General features: G+C 40.0%; 1 protein-coding gene across 1 annotated transcript in view; it reads right to left on the minus strand.

Moving 5' to 3' along the window:
- Positions 1–15,391, minus strand: part of LOC119646146 (nucleoporin Nup188) — a 28,460-nt gene extending 13,069 nt beyond the window's left edge. Inside the window, exons 1-9 of the mRNA XM_038046503.1 lie at positions 15,290–15,391; positions 15,013–15,232; positions 14,334–14,938; positions 5,799–6,033; positions 5,569–5,740; positions 5,395–5,510; positions 4,645–5,340; positions 4,323–4,579; positions 3,682–4,267 (exon numbers count right to left, since the gene is read on the minus strand). Coding sequence (XP_037902431.1) covers positions 3,682–4,267; positions 4,323–4,579; positions 4,645–5,340; positions 5,395–5,510; positions 5,569–5,740; positions 5,799–6,033; positions 14,334–14,938; positions 15,013–15,232; positions 15,290–15,315 — 2,913 coding nt within the window. The 5' untranslated portion in view covers positions 15,316–15,391. The remainder of the gene's footprint in view (positions 1–3,681; positions 4,268–4,322; positions 4,580–4,644; positions 5,341–5,394; positions 5,511–5,568; positions 5,741–5,798; positions 6,034–14,333; positions 14,939–15,012; positions 15,233–15,289) is intronic.
- Between the last annotated feature and the right edge of the window lie 5,735 nt (positions 15,392–21,126).

Below are 21,126 nucleotides of genomic sequence, written 5' to 3' on the forward strand. Positions count from 1 at the left end.
TCACTTCAGCTGGTTTGATGACCGCGAATGTAGGCTGCGCCCCTACGTTCGTGAGGCCAAGAAGAGGTGAAGTAATTGACCTAACTCCTTGGCGATAGAAGATCAATTGAAAATTCTGAATCGCGCACTTTTAGAATGCTTTGAAGAGACCTGATCTATTTCCCGAGGTCAACGTGGTAAAACGGTTCCATGGTGGAACCGAGAGTTGCAGAGACTCAGCAAATCAACCAGACGACTTCTAAATTGTGCTTGCAAAAGCAATAAAGATGAAGACTTGCAACACTTCCGCAAAACACAGCGTGAATATAAGAGGCTCGCAAAACGAAACGAGATTTAGAGCATACTGTGAGGAACTGGAAGGTGAAAGGGAGACTTCAGACTTCAGACTGTGCATAGTTCTTAATAAGGATGAGTCGGCCAAGTTAGATTCTCTTAGAAAACCGGATGGTACTTGCACGAACTCTAGAGTTGAGTCTATGCATACTCCCTTGGAAGTAAACCACCCGGGAGAATAGGTCTCAGAAGTGGGAAGAAGAGAATTGCCGGTTTTTTTCAAACCATACAACATGAAGGTGTTGCAAGGGGAATTGGGACACTGCGAGAGCGGTTGTTAACAATGAAAAAGCGAGAGCTGCTACACTATCATTTGAACACTTCAAAGCACCTGGCATGGATGGCATCTACCCAGCGATGGAAAGGATGGTATGTAGCACTTAGAGCAGCTTCTAATAAATATTTTACGCGCTCTGGGCTATGTGCTTTCCTCTTGGCAGAAGGTGAAGATAGTCTTCATACCAAAGCCTGGGAAAAATGACTATTCAAATCCAAAGAACTTCAGGCAAATCAGCTTAACATCATTTTCGCTGAAATGTCTGGAGAGACTGGTTGAGCGTCACATTCGCGAGAAGGCGCTAAGGTGGCATCCACTAAATTAAAACCAACATGCTTACCAACGCGGAAAGTTCTGTGAATTTGCTCTTTATTCTTTGGTTTCAAAATAGAGGATGCAATTTTGAAGGATAACTACGTCTGTACGGTAAGTAAGCTCTGTGATGCCGCCAAAGAGCATGAAGTTGACGTGAAGTGGATCTACGCTATGCTAACCCAGAGATTGCTGTGTGCTGAAGTGGGTGTTGATCGCTACCTAATAATGGAAGCGACCAAAGGCCTCAAGAAGGTGTGCTATCGCTACTTCTGGGGAGTATGCTGATCAACTCACTACTATGCGATATGCAAAATCACGCTTAAGCTTATGTGGATAACGTGGCTGTGCTGGCTGCTAGTCGAGATCGCGGAATGATGTGCAGAAATACACAATGCGCCGTTGATTTGATTGTCAGTTGGGGGCTCAGGCATGGACTTTCAATAAATGCAAATAAAACCACAATGGTATTATTTACAAAAAGGAGGAAACTGAATGGTTTTTGCCTACCAGAGTAAGGAGGGGTATAAGGAGTACAACCGAAGAAGAGTTATTCTAAAGAAGAAGCTTTTTTTGAACAAACATGTAGAGATAAATATGGAATGAGCTCTCACAGCTTAGCAACGTCCGGAGGACGTGGAGGAGTTCAATGGACGATGGAAAGATGCCCTCTAACACCTCGACTACGCAGATGACATCTGTTTGCTCTCTTAGCGGGTCATGGACCCTGGCAAAAAATGGCCCTAGATTTGGAAAAAAGGCAAGAAGAGTCGGACTGAAGATAAACACCAATAAAACCAAGGCCTTATCTGCATTAACGGGCAGAGCATCGAAAGCGTCGATCAATTTGTATATCTAGAAAGCGTGGTTTCTGCCGACGGTGGCACTGAACTAGAAGTTGCTCGACGCATTAACACATCACGCCCCTGAAAATGAGCCGTTCTTTCACAGCAAAAATATTTGAAACCCAAATCGTGATTTCTGTGCAGTTATTTTGTCACTTTTTTAGGATAGCTAATCTCCAATCTGTCCGGATAGCTGAGTGGTTAGAGCACAAGGCTGTCGTACGGAAGGTCGCGGTTCAAATCTTGCTGGTGGCAGTGGGATTTTGAATCGTGATTTCACGTCGGATACCAGTCGACTCAGCTGTGAATGAGTACCTGAGTCAAATCAGGGTCATAATCTCGGGCGAGCGTAATGATGACTATATTGCCTCCTACAGTATACTGTAGTGTACCGTTTCGGTCTTGAATGAAGTGCTCTAATACACTTCAAGTCCCTGATCCAATATGGATTGTTACGCCAAAGATTATTATTATTATTGTATAATCTCCAATCTTATCGGCACCAAACACGTCAATGAATGCACAATGTTTCGCTTTAGCCAGAATCAAGCATTCGAATTGAATTTAATAATATGTCTATGTGAATTGCACTTTTCATCACCAGTGACGTCAAGCCGTCGTTAGGTCTTTTAAGGATTCACGAAGCTGCAAAAAAAAACATCAGGCCGTTAGAGCGCTAGATTTATTGACCTTGAAGGGAGATATGAAAACCCTAGGGGGGCTTCTAGCCTGAGTGCTTGCACTCATAATTCTCTCAACCCTCCAATCCTAAACCTATTCTTTATTACTTCTCTCTGATGATCCCAAAAGCTAGTTACGATGAATATAACGCTACTCTGAGTAGGCAACGAAACGGGGAGATAGAAAATGTAATAATCTATTTCGCGGCAATTTAATTTATATCTAGACCTTGACGTGTATTAGAAGACGTGATTTCAGGATCGTAATGGTACACTAGTGAGCAGTTTGGTGAGTTCGCCTGGAAGTTGCTTGGTGTTTGACATACAATCACGATATGAATCCCTCTGTCACTGTTGAGGTTCGAACCGTGATTTCCTGCGACAGCGCCTAGCACTCCATTCGGGCATTAGATAGGAAATATACTTTCTTAGTAAAAGTGAATAATTCCAGGCTCAAACGGTCTCTCGATTTGATTATCCCACCCGAGTCCTATGGAGCTCAATACATTGTAGTATAATGGAATCTTCTTTCAAACGTTTTAATTTTGCAAAAAACACCTGCTCTCATTTTCTCAGATTAATTGGCTTTGATCATATGATTTTTTATGTGGAGAAAAAAGGGAAGGTATGAAGTTCTTCAGCTATACTATCGTCTAACATCGGAGTAGAAATGAATCCTTGGCTGTCGGCAAATCCATCACGTTTTTACAAAAGTTCTATTGTTGAGTTCTGGTGCAGAAAAACGACGAAGACATCAGTAGGTGAATTGCTCAAAACATAAGCAAGACAATGGACATATCATAGTTTGTTTTGAGACTACTTTTTCAGCAAAATCGCTAATAGTATCTTGGAAAGCTTTTTAGTAATCCTTATTGACGCTTTATTGTTTTAAGAAATCCTTAAAAAAGGTTAGCTTCGATTGGATTGTGCATGAAGTACTATAAGAGTGAGAAGTTGGATTATAAAGCGCAATTCGCCATTCGGCCAAAGAATTGTAAAGATAATCACTTATGCTATTATGCTTTCTATTGAGGGAGTGAAAACCGTGTCGAGATTGTTGCAAATTTTGAGTGTTTTAGCTCTTTGTTTTTCATTGTCCGTTTTTAGGAGGATAATAATATGAAAATAATTTCCTCTTGCCTAATGATTAATTACTGATCGCTCCTTGTCAACTAGTTCATATTGGTAGAGTATCTTGCATATTGATTGTTAAATAAAATAATATATTACTTACCTTTAAGATTGCTTCCAGAAATTCCTTCATGTAAGTTAAAATACTGTCCCCAATATTAGGAGTTTTCTTCTCCTTAATGAGGAAACTTTTCTCCTTGTCGTAATTAATCTTGAAAAATGCTTCTGTAAGGCCAGGTTGCCGTTCAATGCAAGCTTCAACAAATTCCAGTACCGCAATTTTCAAGTTATCGCTCTCCAATTCCTCTGGAAGCTTTTGTAAAAATGTTAACCGGATCTGATCAGGTTCCATATCAAGACACGCCAACAGAGACATTTTAAACTCAATTGCGATCCGCCTTAACAATCGACAAGATAGAATAGGCAATGAACGATTGAAAATATTGCTCATGTAGCTGGTGACCACAGGAATTATCCGTAGCGTATCTCTTTGCTTCGGCTGTGTGTAGATTAGCGACTCAAGAGGCGAAAGCGTAGAACCATCGAATATTGTCGTCTTCAATCGTAATAGCTGCATCAGAATTGTCATCGACAGCTGAACAAGATGATTAGGGCAAAATGGTGATGACATCCAATTCGTTTCATTTTCCATAACGGATTGAAGATATGGATTGCCGATTGCTACAAACCTATTCAAATTTTCTAAGAGTGAAATTGAAAAGCAGAAAAAAAATAATCACTCACTTTAATAGGATGATTCCGTTCTCGAAATTGAGCATACTGTAGACACAAATGTCGCGTAAAAGTCGTCGATCTTCGTTTTCATCCAGTTGGTCCTTTGTCATTTGCAGAATATCGAAGAGGTATTGCAACACCTGCTTGTATAAGATATTTTTTGAGCTGCTTTCCTGAAACCTCCAACTGTGAATATGGGGGAAAACTTCCCGTAGAAGAAATATTAGCCCTGGAATTTCCACAGCGAAAAGATTGTTTTTGTACAACTAAAATACAAGAAAAATAAAGTCAAAACTATCCTCTATAATAGGTGGAACATCAATGAAATTACCTTTGTGTAATTAACCAAGAAGTTTAGGTAGGCAGACAAGAAGTCATATTTTTCGATGTTCTTCTCGAAGTTGACTAGGAAAAATCCTACCAAGCTCGAATCGAAACCAACTCCGTGGGCATATTTTTTATAATCTAGGTTGTCGCTTTTCATGCACGGCAGAATATTCAAGTTGATAACTCGCATGGAAATTTCTTTGTCAAAAAGTGGAAGCAAAGCGGCACAGACATTTAGGCAATTGGCGAGCAATTCGATGGGTGGATTTTGCAAGATTTTTAATCGATCCAACAAATCTATGACCATTTCTGTGGGATGAACCATCTCGGCTGATATATCAGTTGGCGTTTTGATTTTCTGAATTGCTAATGACAAGTACTTGATTCCAGAATTCACTCGCGCTAGTCTTGGACCACTAAATTCACTGAATTGTAGAGCTTCCGCGAACAGAACATTTATCTCATTATGCAAAGCATCGAAATAATTCAATGGATGACGAAAATGAATGTATGTTCCATGTAATTCATCGGTAAGGATGGCGGTTGTTCCAGCGGGAATTTTATAGTCGACACGGCGAAATGGAACATAGTCGTTTTGTAGAACATATTCATCGTCGACATCTTGAGATGATTTAAGGCTGTATTTGTTGCTATCATAAATTTCTGTACAAATTGGAAGCTCTTCGAGGAGGGTTTGTACCTAAATTTAAATCCAAACTCATTCCTTTGGTTGATCTATGATTTATAAGCTTACCCATTTGTTTTCTGAAATTTTAACAGAAGATAAACCAGAGGCAATCATTGACAATGGAATAAAATCAGCTGGAAATCTTTCCATGGCAGTGTTGAGTAGAGAACGGCATCCGGAATCTGTTAAAACATTTAAAAATGTTGCTATGTTCAATTGAAAAGGAAATAAAATTCTTACCCTCAGTTCTATGGAAGTCAGCCGCAATTGATGTCCAAGAAATCAGTTCACACAGAAGATCATAAACATTACTATGTCGTGCTACTGAACCATCGCCGTCGAATAAATCACATAAGTGCGATAAGAAATTGTAGATTGTTCGTCGCGATATTCTGGATACCAAACTCTCATCCTATGGATTCGAAATAAGAGCTATTTCTCCAAGAGAATTGAGGATTGAGTGCTCTTACCTTAAACATTTGATGTGTCAATAGCTCAAATAGATAACCAAAAACACCGAGTTGTACAGCTTTTGAACCAAATTGACGATATTTATTCAAGGCATCATCGTCGTCTTGAGATAAAATATGAAAATTCAGAAGCATCCATCCAAGCAGGAGAGGGCCGTGTTCTGGGTTGTGATGCAGCTGGACAATTTGTTTGTCTAGAAGTTTGGTCACGTCTTGTATCCATGATGGATTTGGGCTGCACATAAATATGTCATTAAATACGGGAGTTTTAAAGATGTTTCAAAAGTCAATTTCAAGTGTAACAATAAAATCAGACAATGACTGAAAATAGCCCGGGCATGGATCCAATAGCTTAGCATTCCCGAAAGGCCACTAATGCAGGGTGTCCCGCTGACGGTGGTAGAAATGCCAATGGTAGATAGCACCACTCATTCGAGGGAAATAGTTTCATGAAATGGCCCCTATCTTTTTCTGTTACAGAATTATAGCATTTTTCGAGAATAGTACCAAAAAGCTTGACCTGTCCAACTCACAATTTTCCATTCACTGGGAAATTTACTAATATTGCGAATTAAATGGGAGAAAACGTCTCGCTTACTATAGATGTGAAAGTTCTATCAATTCATTTGATTATCTCAAATAAAAAGCGTCGGGAAGACCTTTGATTTATTCTACATCAACACTACGTTTCCACCCCTTTTATTATGTAATATTAGTAAATTTCCAATAATTGCGCCCAAATTTTTTGCATGTGATTCGAAAGCTAATCGCTAGTGAATTCCTGTTAGCGCGAATTATGTGACCATACCATCGAAGACGCCTCTCTCGAAATTTTCCTACAGCCGGTGCAACCCTAAATCGATCACGAATATCCTCATTTCAGACGTGATCATGGCGTCTACGCATTTTCGTCTCCATTAACGCCAGACGCCGTTCATTGTCTTCTATAGTGGGCCAACATTCAGAATCATGGAGGGCTACAGGGCTGACGACACTGCAGTGAATTTACGGCCAGCGACGTTCGGCTGATAGCATTGATCCGAGATATTTAAATCGCTCAGTTCTGGGTAAGTTACTGCCACTGAAAGTCATAGTGTCTGCTCCAATAGGAGCGGTTGTCAAAAAATCTGTTTTATTCAAAACTGTGTTGCACGAGGCGATTAACCCATTTTTGAATAAGTTGTTCGAGATCAGCTTTGCTATGAGAGGCTAGGAAAAGATTATCTGCATAAATCAGTGTGACAGAGTTCATAATAAGAACAAAGAGGAGTAGTGAGAGAACGCTTCCGCCCTGCTTCGCACTTTAATTTCCAGATCGTGGTAGATGAATTTAACTCAGCGGACGAGTTCTTTTGGTACTAAATGTTGCCTCAGAGCATATCAGATGAGTTCGTATAACACACCGTCAAACACCTTCTCTAGATCCAGAAATATAATGTAAAGAGGGCAATGCTTCACGCGGTATTTCTCCATGCGTAAGCACGCTGCATGTATTGCATCAGTAGTTCCCCAGTTTTTGACAAACCTGGCTTCATTCACGGTTATTTGAGCGATGTTGCGAATAGAGTTGTCAAGAATGTTTTCATGGTATGGGACAGCGATCCGGTTACGGTAATTTGAACACCTTCCTGGATTACTTTTCTTTTTTCATATTGGAACGGTTGTGCTTTCTTGCCAGTCAGATGGTGTTTTACCTTCTTCAATAGCTCGATTGAAGAATTCATTAAACCACAGAATTGGGTCCCAGTTCTTAGCTTTCCAGAGCTCAGATGCGATATCAGGTCCTGTTGCTTCCGGCGATTTCATTCGTTTTATTGCTTCCTCGATTTCAGCGGCAACTGGTGGAATTGTTTCAAATATCTGCAGCGCTTGTGGACGTGGAGGATGTACAGATTTTTCCGTTGAAATCTGATAATATAGATATATAATCACCATCTATCTATCGCGGCACGTCGATCGGTGAGCAAAGTACCGTTCTTACCATTAACGCAACAGGACTGTCCGATATCCTGTGTGCGTTGTCATCTGCTTTTGACAAGTCGATCTTTCCCACCCTACTGAGTGCCCCATTTAACGTAAAGATCTTTAGTCTGGGCCGCGCGGGAAATAGCGACATCTTTCTTTACTTACCGATTGACATTCTTGTCAATTTGCCAGTTAGTGAGCATTATAGTGGAGACGTTTCTTTTCATGGATCGTCATTTGGACATCGTCATACCAAAGCCAAGATCTTTTGCAGTCAGTAACGGTGATAAAATGTCGACGTATTATGATGATATAGCCGATTTGTGTTTTACTGTTCTCACTATAAAATGTAGGAAGATGAGACCGTCATTTGATAAACCATGTATTCGCAAGTACAAGGCCATCAGTGTTCGCAAATTCGACTATACGATCGCCACACTTATTACGTACTCTAAACTCTTTTCCCCCCAGGCCACATATTGCCGTTCACCTTTTCACCCATATGACCATTAACGTAGCTCGCAATAACGATATATTCATCAGCAGGCATCTTACAGGTCTTTCAATCGATAAATTGCCAGAAGGCATCTTTCTTGGCATCGGATTGACTTGTTTGTCGTGCGTAGGCGGTGAAGCAGTGAATCGTGCCATCCGTTGATATAATGATGAACTTCATCAGCCGGCATCACGGAAACTCTCTGAGATGGCAATGCCAACAACATATTGAATCGGTCGGTTACCAAAATAGAGAAGTTTATAGCCATTTCTATTGCGTCAGCGTTCTATGCCGCAGCTTTTGGCACCATAACATCGAATTTCTGTAGAGCGCAAATATCAATGCGCCTTTTCCGAAAGGATCTTGCGAGCTCCTCCGTCCATGACCCGGGATTCTATAATAAGAACTAACTTCCTCGGCGCAAAAACCTGAACGCATTAACTCGCATCCCGACATTTTCATAGACAGCACCCAATGTGACAATCTTCTAACTTTAGAATCCACACGGATATATTTTCGTATAAAATTTTGTTTTTGTTTTCTCAGATAATTGAATGTATAATGTGCGATAATGTCTGATTCACACATAGAAGAAAAGAAAGAAGAAAAAATACAATTACCGAGCATAATTTGTTCCAAGATCCGGTTTTGTGGTTTTGTGTTCATCTTATATGAGAAACTCTCTATGCATGTTTTTCTACTCGTGCCTAGCTAAGAATACAAAATAATAATAAATAAAATTAACTAAAAAAACTATAAAGGCAACTAAACTAACGGCGGACGCGTTCATATAAATTAATTTTATATGATGATATTTCCATTGTATAGGTTCTGAGAACGAGACCTGTTTCACTTTTTGGGCCAAACATTTTTATCCCTCACTCCTCTATGTTCCATTCGGTATTATAAAGAAGAAGAAGATTGATACCCACATGACCATATTCTGTAAAAAAAAAATTTTACCATCTTTCGCATGTATGGGAAGCCACTTCAACCAGGTTGCGTTAATGCGTGAAGCAATTTCATAGCGCAGTTCTTCATTGGCTGATAGCGTTGACATGAGGTATTTAAATCGCTCAGTTCTGGGCAGATCATGGGGATCGGTCATCAAAAATTCAGTTTTGTTTAGATTCAATCTGAGGCCGTGTTGCATGAGGCGATCATTCGACTTTTGGGCAAGTTGCTCGAGATTATTTTTGCTATCAGATGCTAGGAAAACATCATCTGCGTAAAGCAGTGTGTAGGGCGCTGGACGTTGAATATCCCGTGTGACGGTGTCCATAACAAGAACAAAGAGGAATGGTGAGAGGGCGCTTCCTTGATGAACACCAACAGAGACACGAAGCGGTTTTGATACGCCCGCCATACTTCGAACTTTACTTTTCGGATCGTGGTAGAGCAATTGAACCCAGCGCACGAGTTCTTCTGGTACTAAGTGTTGTCGTAAAGCATACCAAATGAGTAACCGCGCAGCGTGTGGTGCGTCAGTAGTTCCGCAGTTTATGACAAATCCGGCTTGATTCACGGTTATTTCAACGATTTCGCGAATACGGTTGTCAAGAATGCGTTCAAAAATTTTCATGGTATGGGAAAGTAATCGGATCGGGCGATAATTTGAACATTCTGCTGGACTACCTTTCTTTTTCCATATTGGAACAGTGGTACTTTCATGGGTCCCAGCTCTTTGGTTTCCAGAGCTCAGATGCGATGCCGTCAGGTCCTGTGGCTTTCCCCGATTTCATTCGTTTTATTGCCTCCTCGACTTCAGTTGCGCTGACAGGTGGAACTGGTCCAAATGTCGGCATTGACTATCAACGGTATTGTACTGTGTTCCTGATAGCTGATATTGTTGCTGAACCTCAAATTCTGGAACACATTTGCCAAATTGCAATAAAGGTTTTTACACTTTTTTGATTTTTTATTTGATTTTCTGAATGGAGAAGCTTTCTAGAATATTGTGAGAAATTTTGAATGAATCGGAGCAAAACTAAGGAAGATACAGCGGTTTAAGCAAGCATGTCTAATTAACTGACTCAGCGTGGACTCATGGTTCGAATGGCGAAAAGCTACAGCTGCTAATGCATTGAATTCGTCCAAGCACACGTATAGTGGTCTTCCCAAAGATGTTGTTTTGGATGCCATCAAGCGTATCTATGAAGTTCTGAGCAAAGATACTCTCCTGGAGTAATATGTCGGAGGTTTTACACAGAACAACAATGAGAGTTTGAGCCGACTGATTTGGAAAATTTTACCAAATCACTTTAGTGGAATCTCTTGTAGTGACCGCGGCTGCGCGACGGGAGCGGAATTTCATTCGGCTCTTTCTTAATCAATTTGCTTAAACAATGCATTTAATAGTGTGCAATTGCCTTAAAGTTCGCCGCAGATTGCACATTATTCAATGTATTCAAGCGAATTGATCTTGACAGGAGGGGAATGATTTGCCGCATCCGCAGGCGCATGCGCATGTTGCCGCAACATTGCCTAGCGAGTGAGAAAGGCTATGTAGCGGGAATAGAAGCGGTGCACGAACAAAGGCAGCGAGAATGTTGCTGGGAGAAGGTTTTTGGCGGGAAGGAAAAACGGAGGAGTTTGGTTTGAGAGCTGGAGGACAGCGGTTCGGAGAGCTTCTTGGCGGAGGACGCAAGAAAGAATCGAGGAGGAGAACGGGTTTGAATTTTGAGAAAAGTGAATTGGAAAAGACGGGGAGAAGAGTGAGGACGGAGAAAGAAGAAGAGGATCATTCATCCGAAGGTGGGAAGGTTTTCGCGAGCAAAATAAAAGAATTCGACCAAGAAAACTAACACCACATCGTGCTAACTGAAGTGTATTTTAAACGAAGATTCCGAGAATAAGTTAAAATCGTTTAATCGTTAACAAATGATCAATGTAGAGAGTTTTAAAACAAAAAGGAGAAAAACAATTGAAATAGGCGAAATAGCAACGGAAAGAAATTAATATTTAATTGCTGAAGTTTAGTGTCGAAATTTCCGCGCTGTGTATAAACAAAACAACCTCATAAAAGCATGAGGAACGAAATTATAGAGAAGAAGTGAACTAACGTTAGTTTTTTTTTTGTAGGACTATATATTTGTTAGTTATAAATAGTTTGAATTTAAAGAAAAAAAGAAATAGGTACCCGAAGGATCGGTCCGAGCTCGGAGTGACATTTGGGTAAGTGGTTTGTTTATTTTCTTTTCTTTTCTTTCTTTTTATGATTTTTAGTTTATTTCCATTCGCGTTGGTAAATTTTACATTTTGGTTATTTATTGTTTTTTTTCTCTTATTTTATTTTCATTTTCTTTTTCTTAAACTTACATTTTAGTTAACTTTATTTTAATTTCTTTTTGGTTGTAATAATTTTTTTTTGTATTATGTTCTGAAGCTTGGAAAAGTACATTAATGTGTGAATAATCAAAGGTGGTTTGAGGACTTCCTCCCCTTAGTTCCTCCTTACTCCCGCGGGATTCTTACAAAAGGGACATCCTCTAAAAGAATAACTGGCCGGAGGATGTCGAGGAAGGGTGGGAACCTCACCGGCCGCGCCTCGTTCAAGATCTGAGGCGGAAGGGACGGCAATCGGGAAGGTGATCCGTCGTGGATTTTCCACTACTTGATCGCGGCACTCGGGTCCGGAGACAAACGGCTCCACGCGCGCGGTCGAGCCGTTTTTTTTATTATCTTTATTTTCCAATTTAGCTCGCGTTCTGGTTTTATTCGATAGGCCGTCGCGAATTCCTACGTAAAATTCGATTTTAAAATCCGGTGCGGACCCACTCACCGGTAAAGACACGTTGTTTTTAGTAATGAAGCGTGAGGGATCAAAGCGCTCAAAGGACCCCCCCACATTCCCGAGCCTGGCTAGCACAGAGGCGTGCAAGAACGTGTCGACCGAGAGCTTTGATAGAGCTGCAATCTTCGTGGGCGGACCTTCACGGTCAAATTTTGCCAAATTGTTTAGCTTTTTGGGATAGCTCTGCCCTCTAGGTCGTTATCGGCCACTCAAGGGATCGACTTGATCTCTTATCTCCACTAATTATCATTACACTCTGTCATCGTTGAGGTTGCAGCTCATATGGCAGCCTGTGTCTTCAATGAAGGTTCTTTTGCTTTACTAAACTTCATGCAAGCCATTAGAATCAGTAGTGGACCAAGCGCCCATGAATGGTCGCGATAAGCCGAGCGCAGCTGGAAGCCGAAAAACTGACTAAAGAAGGCAGGATTCATCGTAGATAGGAACAAAAAGGTGCTTTAGATATCATGGATGATAGCAACATCCTTTATGCACCCAACATCGATGATTCAGTGGCAGTGTGTTCAAAACTCTAAACTAAAATTCACGTTTCCAAAATCGGTTCGGTTGAACATTAGTTTCGTACATAATTTGCAGGGCTTTTCCAATATTTTATATTTTCCAATAATAAATTAGTCGATTTTTTTCCGCAAAAATCGCTTTTTCAATTCAAACTGTTTACTAAAAGTGAAAAATTGAAATTTCGAAAAGCCCTCCCATCCCCTTATTTGGGGAAAGCGACGATCTAATGAAAGCACTCTGATTTTTTGATTTCAGATGATCCAGGACCGTGTCTGCACGCTAAATGTTGGACATAGAACCCGAACGCGATAAAAATAGCTATAAACTTCTCTATTTTGGTAGCTGACACACTTAATACGATGTTGGCTTTGTCATCTCAGAGGGTTTTCGCGATGCCATTAAAGAAGTCGAACTGTTGATGAAGCTTACCATTATATCAGCTGATCGCACAAGTCAAGTAGCATAGATAGGTTGACCTGATGCCGAAAAAGATGCCTTCTGGAAGCTTCTCGATAAAAAGACCTGCAACGTATCTGCTGACGATTATATCATCATTGGCGGTGACCTTAATGGCCATGAGGGTGAAAAGGCAGACAGACAGGTGCCATGGGAAAAGGGGTTCTGAGCGCGTAATGAGGGTGGCGAGCGTATAATCGATTTTGCAGACACCCATGACCTCGCACTTATGAATACATGATTCATCTAACAATTGTCTCATCTTCCTACATTTTAGAGTGGGAACAGTAATATGCAAATCGACTATATTCTCATAAGACGCCGACATTTTACCACCGTCACTGATTGCAAAGCCGTTCATTGCCGTCCTGCGAATCAAGCCATCGATAAAATAGTGTGAGGAACGCACTGGCCCGCAGTACATTAAATGGTGACGATTTCGTGAGAAGAAAGAAGAAATGATCTCAGTTACGCGATTACCAACCATTATGAATGTGGAAGAATCATGGAAACAAATTAAAAACACGATCCACAAATCGGTAGTTTTACACAAGCTTTAAAGTGGAATAATCGCCTCGTGGACCAGGTTCCAGGTTGAATTTGAATAAAATTTTTGACAACCGTTCCTTTTGGAACAAGCACTATCATTGTCAATGACCTGCCCAGAACAGCGATTTAAATATCTCGGGTCAATGCTATCAGCCAATGGAGAACTGCGTTATGAAATTGCCCCACGCATTAACGCAACCTGGATGAAGTGGCGTTTCACAACTGGTGTTATTTGTGATCGACGTATCAACGAAGTCTCAAATCTAAAATTTACTGCAATGTCGTTCATCCTTTCGCTCTCTATGGTTTTGAGTGTTGGTCGACTATCAAAGACAATGAACGGCGTCTTGTGGTAATGGAGAAGAAGGTGTTGTTTTGATCACATCCGAAATGAGGATATCCGCGATCGAAATGGGGTTGCACTGATCGTGGAAAAACTGCGAGAGAAGCGTCTTCGACGGTATGGTCAGGTAAATCACGCGGTGTTCTTTTTAGACGATTTGACGTTACCCCCCTTAATCCTTAGACTCCCAATCGCTTATAGTAAAGGCTGCACAAATATCTCGTTCCCTAAATATTTAAAGAAACTAAGTTAAGTTGGGGATAGTTTTCTTAAAACTCCGCAGGCTATACTAAATTGGGATTCTAATAGTGGTATTTAAGATAAACTACGTGGTATTTAAATATTTCGAATAAAATCGATAGAGAGCAATCGTTAGCACGATTTACACGGAAACCTATGCCAAACGCTTACCTGCCATATTGATCGATGCATTTGAGAAACAGTATCACTTCGCAGTAGGTGATTTTCGTCACTAACTCCTTGTGATAATCATTCGAAGCTTCGAAGTATCTTTGCTCCCTCCCGAATGCATGCATTTTGAAGCACTCGAGCAGCTTTTTCACTTCGTTTGGTTCAATCCCGCCGTGCTGGGCAATAAGGATTAAAATATTCAATATTTCTATTGTTTCGCGCGCCTTTCTTTCCGCCCAAGTCATCAACTTCAGCTGGAAGTTGAAAAACTCTCCAGCAGCCAATTTGTTGGGAGGGTTCTCCTTGATGAGGTACTCCAGTTGCTCAATATAGGACGCCCGCAGTTTCTTCAACGTGATGCTCTCCACGACAGATTTGTACTGAGCATTATACGGGTGGCCAGTGACTTTATAGAACTCCAGAAGGTTCTTAACCACTTTCAGAACTATCATTCGCTCCAGGGAGTAGTAGCCCCAGATATCGTCCAAAAGTTTCGTCATATTGGATTCCGTTGATATGAAGTTGGTGAGAGAGTGGACTGATCCTCGGTACTCGTTGACGAGATAAAAGCAGAGCAACTCCCAGCACATTTCTGATTCGATGTCCTTGAAAGACAAAGGGAACAATGCAACAATACCGCAAGAACTTAATATGTTAGGCCACGGCACGATGTACTAACCAAAAACTGTTGCAGTTTGTTTGTGAAAGAGAACAGCTTCTCCTGCTTCTTTTTCTTCATGAAGGCTTCCAGGTCACTGCTTGATGTCGTGCATTTCTTGAATTGGAGGATTCCGTCCTGGAGTTCCTTAGAGACTCCCATGAGCTTTTCTTTAACCGTTTCGTTGGGGGTGGCATAGTGAATTCCTGACACCAGTTGCCACAGCTTTTTCCAGTCAGATCTATGTATGTGTTATAATTACAGATACCATGTTGTTTTAACTAATGATATTACTTACAAAACTCCATCGTCCGTTGCAGCCATTTCGTATATTTTGAACAATAATAATAACACCGGCGTAAACACACCAGAAGCCAGCGCGCGATTATTGAAATTGTCATAAAAGTCAAACTGACAATCAGTTGTTTATTTTTGGGCGAAAAGTTTGCTTTCGCCCTAGCCCGATAGTACTAGACCCCTATTTCGCTGGCTGTCTAAAGTTCTCGTCCGAATCTAGTACATTAACTGCCAAGGCTATTATCTAGGGGAAACACCGTCTTTTGTAGAGATCTGAATTAAAAAACATATTTTTTTGTTCTTAATCCAGCTCATGAAGCTGAAAATCACCTGCGAAATCTTTCGGCCAACATGGATTTCCTTCAAAATTAAGTGTTGACTTTTACGGTAAATAATGCAATAAGTAGGTCCTCCTTAGGCAGCGTAGTGGGATTCATTAGGTGAAGAAAGAAAATATTTTAAAATAAGCAATTATCAGTTAGCTGTAAGCAAAATGTTGTTTGTTAACTCTTAACTGAAGTCATGGGGCAAAATGGACCCCACCGTCTGTATTTTTGCTCCAAGTTTTTAACTTGGAACGCTCATCTAAGTAATCTCATTACGTCACGTGCTGCGGTTGTTGCCGAACGTAGGGGGGTTCGTCTTTGCTAGAAGAAGAAATACAAATGGCTTGGGGTCTAAATGGACCCACGACACCAGTTATGTATGTTTTTTTTTTAATTTGAATTTAATAATGTTATTTTTTTTAATTAAAAAATAATTTGAAACAAAAATGTCACTATTTGAAATAATTAAAACTTATTTTTTCTATTCGCTAGTGTTATTTATTGGTCTTCCACATCGCGTAATTACACTCAGATAAAAATTGTCGAAATCTAAATGCGTATTTCTGGAAGATAAGTTTAATTTTGAGAGCGGTAATGTCCTTGGTAGAAGGACTATGTGACGATGAACTTATTAGTGTTAGAGAAAAAGTGGGAATGTGAGTTGCTCGGAAGTCGGTGTAATTATCCATGTGGATAGATTTTACAGTACAATTAGTTCTGGGGAAAATGGAAATAACACGTGCAGTTGGTTTAGGGTGTTTTTGAGGCAAGAATCAATGCAAATGTATCATCATCCCATATTGGTTGAGTTCAAATCACTTTTAAAGATCGACGGGATTTTATCCGTCAATATTACGGCAATCAAGTGAATTCCCAATGGCGGGAGAAGTTAAAGGGTACAGACATTGCCATTCGTAATTATTGCATTTTGTTCAATAATTTATTGAACAATTCCTTCTTTCCAGGACAATGGAAGAAAGCCCGAGTTTTCCCGATTTTAAAGAGAGGGAAGAATTCATCCAGCCCTAGGAGCTACCGCCCAATCATTTTGCTGCCTAACATCAGTAAGGTGTTTGAGGTTTTGGTATTGAAAGCCTTGAACGGGCATATCAAGAAGAAGGAATTATTGTCGAATGCGCAATTCGGATTTCAATCTGGACATTCTACAATACATGCAATAACGAAGGTAACGTTTGATATTTGCTGACGGATTAATAATGGTGAGTGCGTAGGCGCTTGCCTTATAGACATGGAGAAAGCCTTTGATACCGCCTAGTTGGATGGACTGATTTTCAGGCTCCTGAAGAATGAGTTTCCCAGCCACCTCGTTGCGATGATGTGCAGTATGCTGTATGGCAAGTGCTTTGTCATTACGGACGGAAGTCTCACTACTAGCAGAGAATTTCATGTTCTGAATGGATTACAGCAAAGGACAGTGACTGCGCCTACACTTTTTGCGGTATTTGCCGACGAATTACTCAACTCTTTCGATTTTTATAAATCTCCTAAAAGGTCGTTGGTTGCCTTTGCTGACGATCTGATAGCCTACACGGCACACAAGAAGGTAACTGAGGTGCAAGTTGAACTTCAGAAGATGTTCAATGATATTAAGTTCTTCACGATAAAAATCAATGCGCAAAAGTGTGAAACGATTCTGTTTCGAAATTCCTTGGCGTATGCCAGTAGGAACTTGAAAAGGAATTGGAGAGATTTCCACATTGTTGCGAACGAGGATAGTTCTGAGCGCATTTCTCATAAGAAGTGCGTTAGATAGCTGGGTGTGCATCTTGACGAGCGTCTCCAATTTAACGAGCATGTTAAAGTCGCGCTAGAAAGCGCTCACAAGGCATTCATGTCTCCCGAAGACTCTTTTATGCTCCACATCTTAGCCGGAAGGTTAAGTATTTGCTATCTTACTTTGGTTAGACCGGTGCTCACCTACGGAGAAAATAAGGATCTTGGAAAGGAAATGACTGCGTGCTTGCACGGGGTTTAATAGGACTGCTTTGCCAAACTATGAGCACTATGTAACTAATGAAGTGATGTATGCAGCTGCTGCTGTGTCGAGAATCGACACAGTTATCGTCGATTGATTCGGAATCATATAGTGCGATCTGCTTCGCATGGCGAGAACCCTCGGGTTTCGCAGCCGTTCTACCCAAATGATGGGTATTTTGAGGGAACTCAACTCAACTCAGGCTTCATTCCTCCCAAAACGTTCGTGTATCTTGACAGGAATGGTCTAATTCTTGATTCTACCGGTGATTCGATTATGTATCATATACATAGACGGGCCACGGACAAAAGGGTAGAATACCCTCCGAACTTAACAGTGGGGGCTCCGGGATTCGACTGGAGATACTCCAGAGCGAGAGTAATTGATATTAAGCGGGATGAAAAAGAGAAATCCTGGTACTGGTGGCTGCGGGATTCCGGTTAGTGGTGACCGTGCTCAGTTCTGCCATTTGTTTCTTGGTGGGATTATGTAAATAATATAAATATTACACGGGTGTTACTTTCACCTCCGGTCGTTATGAATTATATATTTTATTAAATTGTAAAAAATGTGCAATATAAAAATATCTTTAACTACATATATCATTCATTTTTATTAGCTTTAAGATAAATAAATTGTACATATTTTCGTACTAGCCTTAAGAAAAAAATTTCAGAAGTAGTTTTTTAAGATGAAAAGTGCAAAACTAGGTTAGCGAATTTCTTTTAATTTTTTTTATTCGTTAATAAGACAAAGCTAACCTTGTCGGGTTTTTGACCATTTCCGGATAACTTACATATTATTTTTCAATATAATGTATTCTGTTATAATAATTATAGTTTGTTATTTATTAAAACAAAATTGAGTGCCCACAGTGGCCATAATGTTTATTCCATTTTTCCTTGTTAGATTATAAGATTATTTTTTCATTCATTTTTCTCGATCTATATTATTGATTTTCAACATTTGGTTTAAATAAAAATAATTTTGAAAATGAAAATTGATGCAAATAGTTAGTTTTGTAAAAAGCTTCTAATTTGGAAAAACCTATGAAATGCAATCATTACATCATAATTAATATACACACTTAACAGAAAAACCCTGCGTACACCTCATGTCATTTAGTTTTCAATATTAAACAAGTCGGAATACCGGAAGCTGGGCGCTTCGGGCATAAAGGTTTTGAGTTTATCTTATATGAGAAACTTCTACGCACATTTTTTCATCCGTATATAGTTACAAATCCAACATATTCCTTCATATTTTTCTAAACTACAAGATATGCGTACATATTACAGACATAGATATTATTCTCATCCTAAACAAACAAACTGCCTATTACCAAATACTATACACATCCATGCATATATAAATTGATGGTACTTATATTTCCGATATCCTTCATGCACAAAAGTATACATATGTATGATACATATATCCATCTGGATTCACTACCGGCAAACTTCATTAGCATGTATAACTACCTACATACACACATATGTCTATCCAGAGTAATTGATATTGCTATACAAATGACCCAAAAACTTAAAATAAATTGTTTCTTTGAGACCTTCCATTCATGTGAGCTTTTTGAGAAAATGTTTACAAATTCCGAATAAGGTGCAAGCTGGGACGGAGTTCAGAAGAACATCGACTCTTGACCAATTCTTCTACGGACTTTGAACTGTCGGGCTACAAATATGTCTTCAAATCAAACACAGGAACCTCAGCTCCAACAAATAGTCCAGCTCTGCATATGCGATAAGAGCATGTTCTTGGCGACCTTGTTATTAATGAAAGATTGCCTGTTTCATTTATTTATTGATTGTTAATTAAATCACCTCATATTATATTTCTATTTAGTTTTATAAAATTAAAATGTCATGCAGAGGTTTCCGAATAATGCTAAACAGACATAAAACTTTAATCTGTTTTTTTAAATATAAATAAGTTTATTATATAAGAGGAACTAAACTTTTCGTAAACTCTCTTTCTTAAAAGTTGTCATTACATTAATTCATTCACAAATCACGGCCCGCTCCGCCACGGAGAACACCGATGGTGGCCACTGTCAATCGTTGTTAACCCCGCAGCGCCACGTCACTCCGCCCCCAGATGAAACCTAGGGGTTTTAACGACTGAACTCGGAACCGCGTTCCCCATCATATGGCGGAGCGTTGACGTTAATTTGAGGCGCAAACGGGCTTCAGCCTGGATAAGGAGACAGCCTGTTTCTGTCCCCCGATCTAGAGCTGGAAGAAATGCTCTCCCCGCTCGAGAACACGGTACGGGCCTTCGTAGGGAGGCTTCCGGACAGCATCCGTCCTGACCAGGATATGCGTGGACGTGTTCAGCTCCTTGGGCGCGCAGGCAGTTGCGGGCGATTGTCGTGTGCCGCTCGCTGCGCCGCAAGTTCGCTTTGTTGTGGAATTGACGAATTGACATGGGATGATGACGTCATACACGTTGTAGAATGTACGAAATTCACAACAAATAGCAGTTTCACCCTCTATAACTTTGTTAATAATAGTTGGATTTTCTTCAAACTTGACAAAACTGTGTCTTATACATTCCTTTACACAAATTGTAGTTCTAGCGTGAATTTGAGGGGGTTTCCAGCAAAATTTTTAAAATATGCTAATATACTATTATTAACTTTATTCATGCAGATATCGGAACGGATGTATTTTGTTCAGATTTTTCAGTTGGATAGGTTTTGAGAACGAGACCTGTTACACTTTTTGGTGCTCACATTTCGAGCCCTCACTCCCCAATCGGTCTAGCCGTTTCCGAATAAATCGGGTGTGACAGACGGATAGCTAGACATCGAATCGAATCTAATCAGGTTTTCTTTCACACAAAACCTTAAAAAGCGAAACGAATGAAACATTTTCCAGATTTTGTTTTGGTTATCGATTAAGTACTTGCTAATCATTCGGCACCACACAAAACTAAAGCAGAAAAGTCTGCGTATAGTCATCGAATCAAGGAATTCCCCGGAATATGACGTCTCAAATGCACATCCTGAAATTGTCCTGCATCTATTATTATTTGGTTTTTATTTATGAACGTGGTTAGAAAGTTTGTATAAAGTTTATATTGTGGAATAAGTGTTTTTATTGTAATGGTAAATAAAAAAAAGAAATTTCCGTTAGCGAGAGGGAAATAATTATTCAATTATGGAAGGAGGGAACAAGTTACAGAGAAATTTTTGGAGTCGTCGGAAGACAACATTTATCCATCCAGCGGGTTGTTAACAACTTCAAACCAACAGTTGAGTTCTCTTCGAAAAACCGTTCTGGTCATCCATCAATGTTGTCCTGGGGGGAGGCGCAGTATTTATTTATTTAACGGACAACAAATTACTTATCCAATTACTTATTGTCCTCAGGAGGAAAGGAAAGCAACTATCTTATTCAACGCTTAAAACTATTTATAATAGAGAAGCTAAAAGGACCAAGCTGTTGTGCGTTGTAATTTCGGCAAAGCCTATGAATCGGGGAATGGAAGTAGACT

The sequence above is a fragment of the Hermetia illucens genome, chromosome 1 (assembly GCF_905115235.1).
Source record: "Hermetia illucens chromosome 1, iHerIll2.2.curated.20191125, whole genome shotgun sequence".
Taxonomy (NCBI): Eukaryota; Metazoa; Arthropoda; class Insecta; order Diptera; family Stratiomyidae; genus Hermetia; species Hermetia illucens.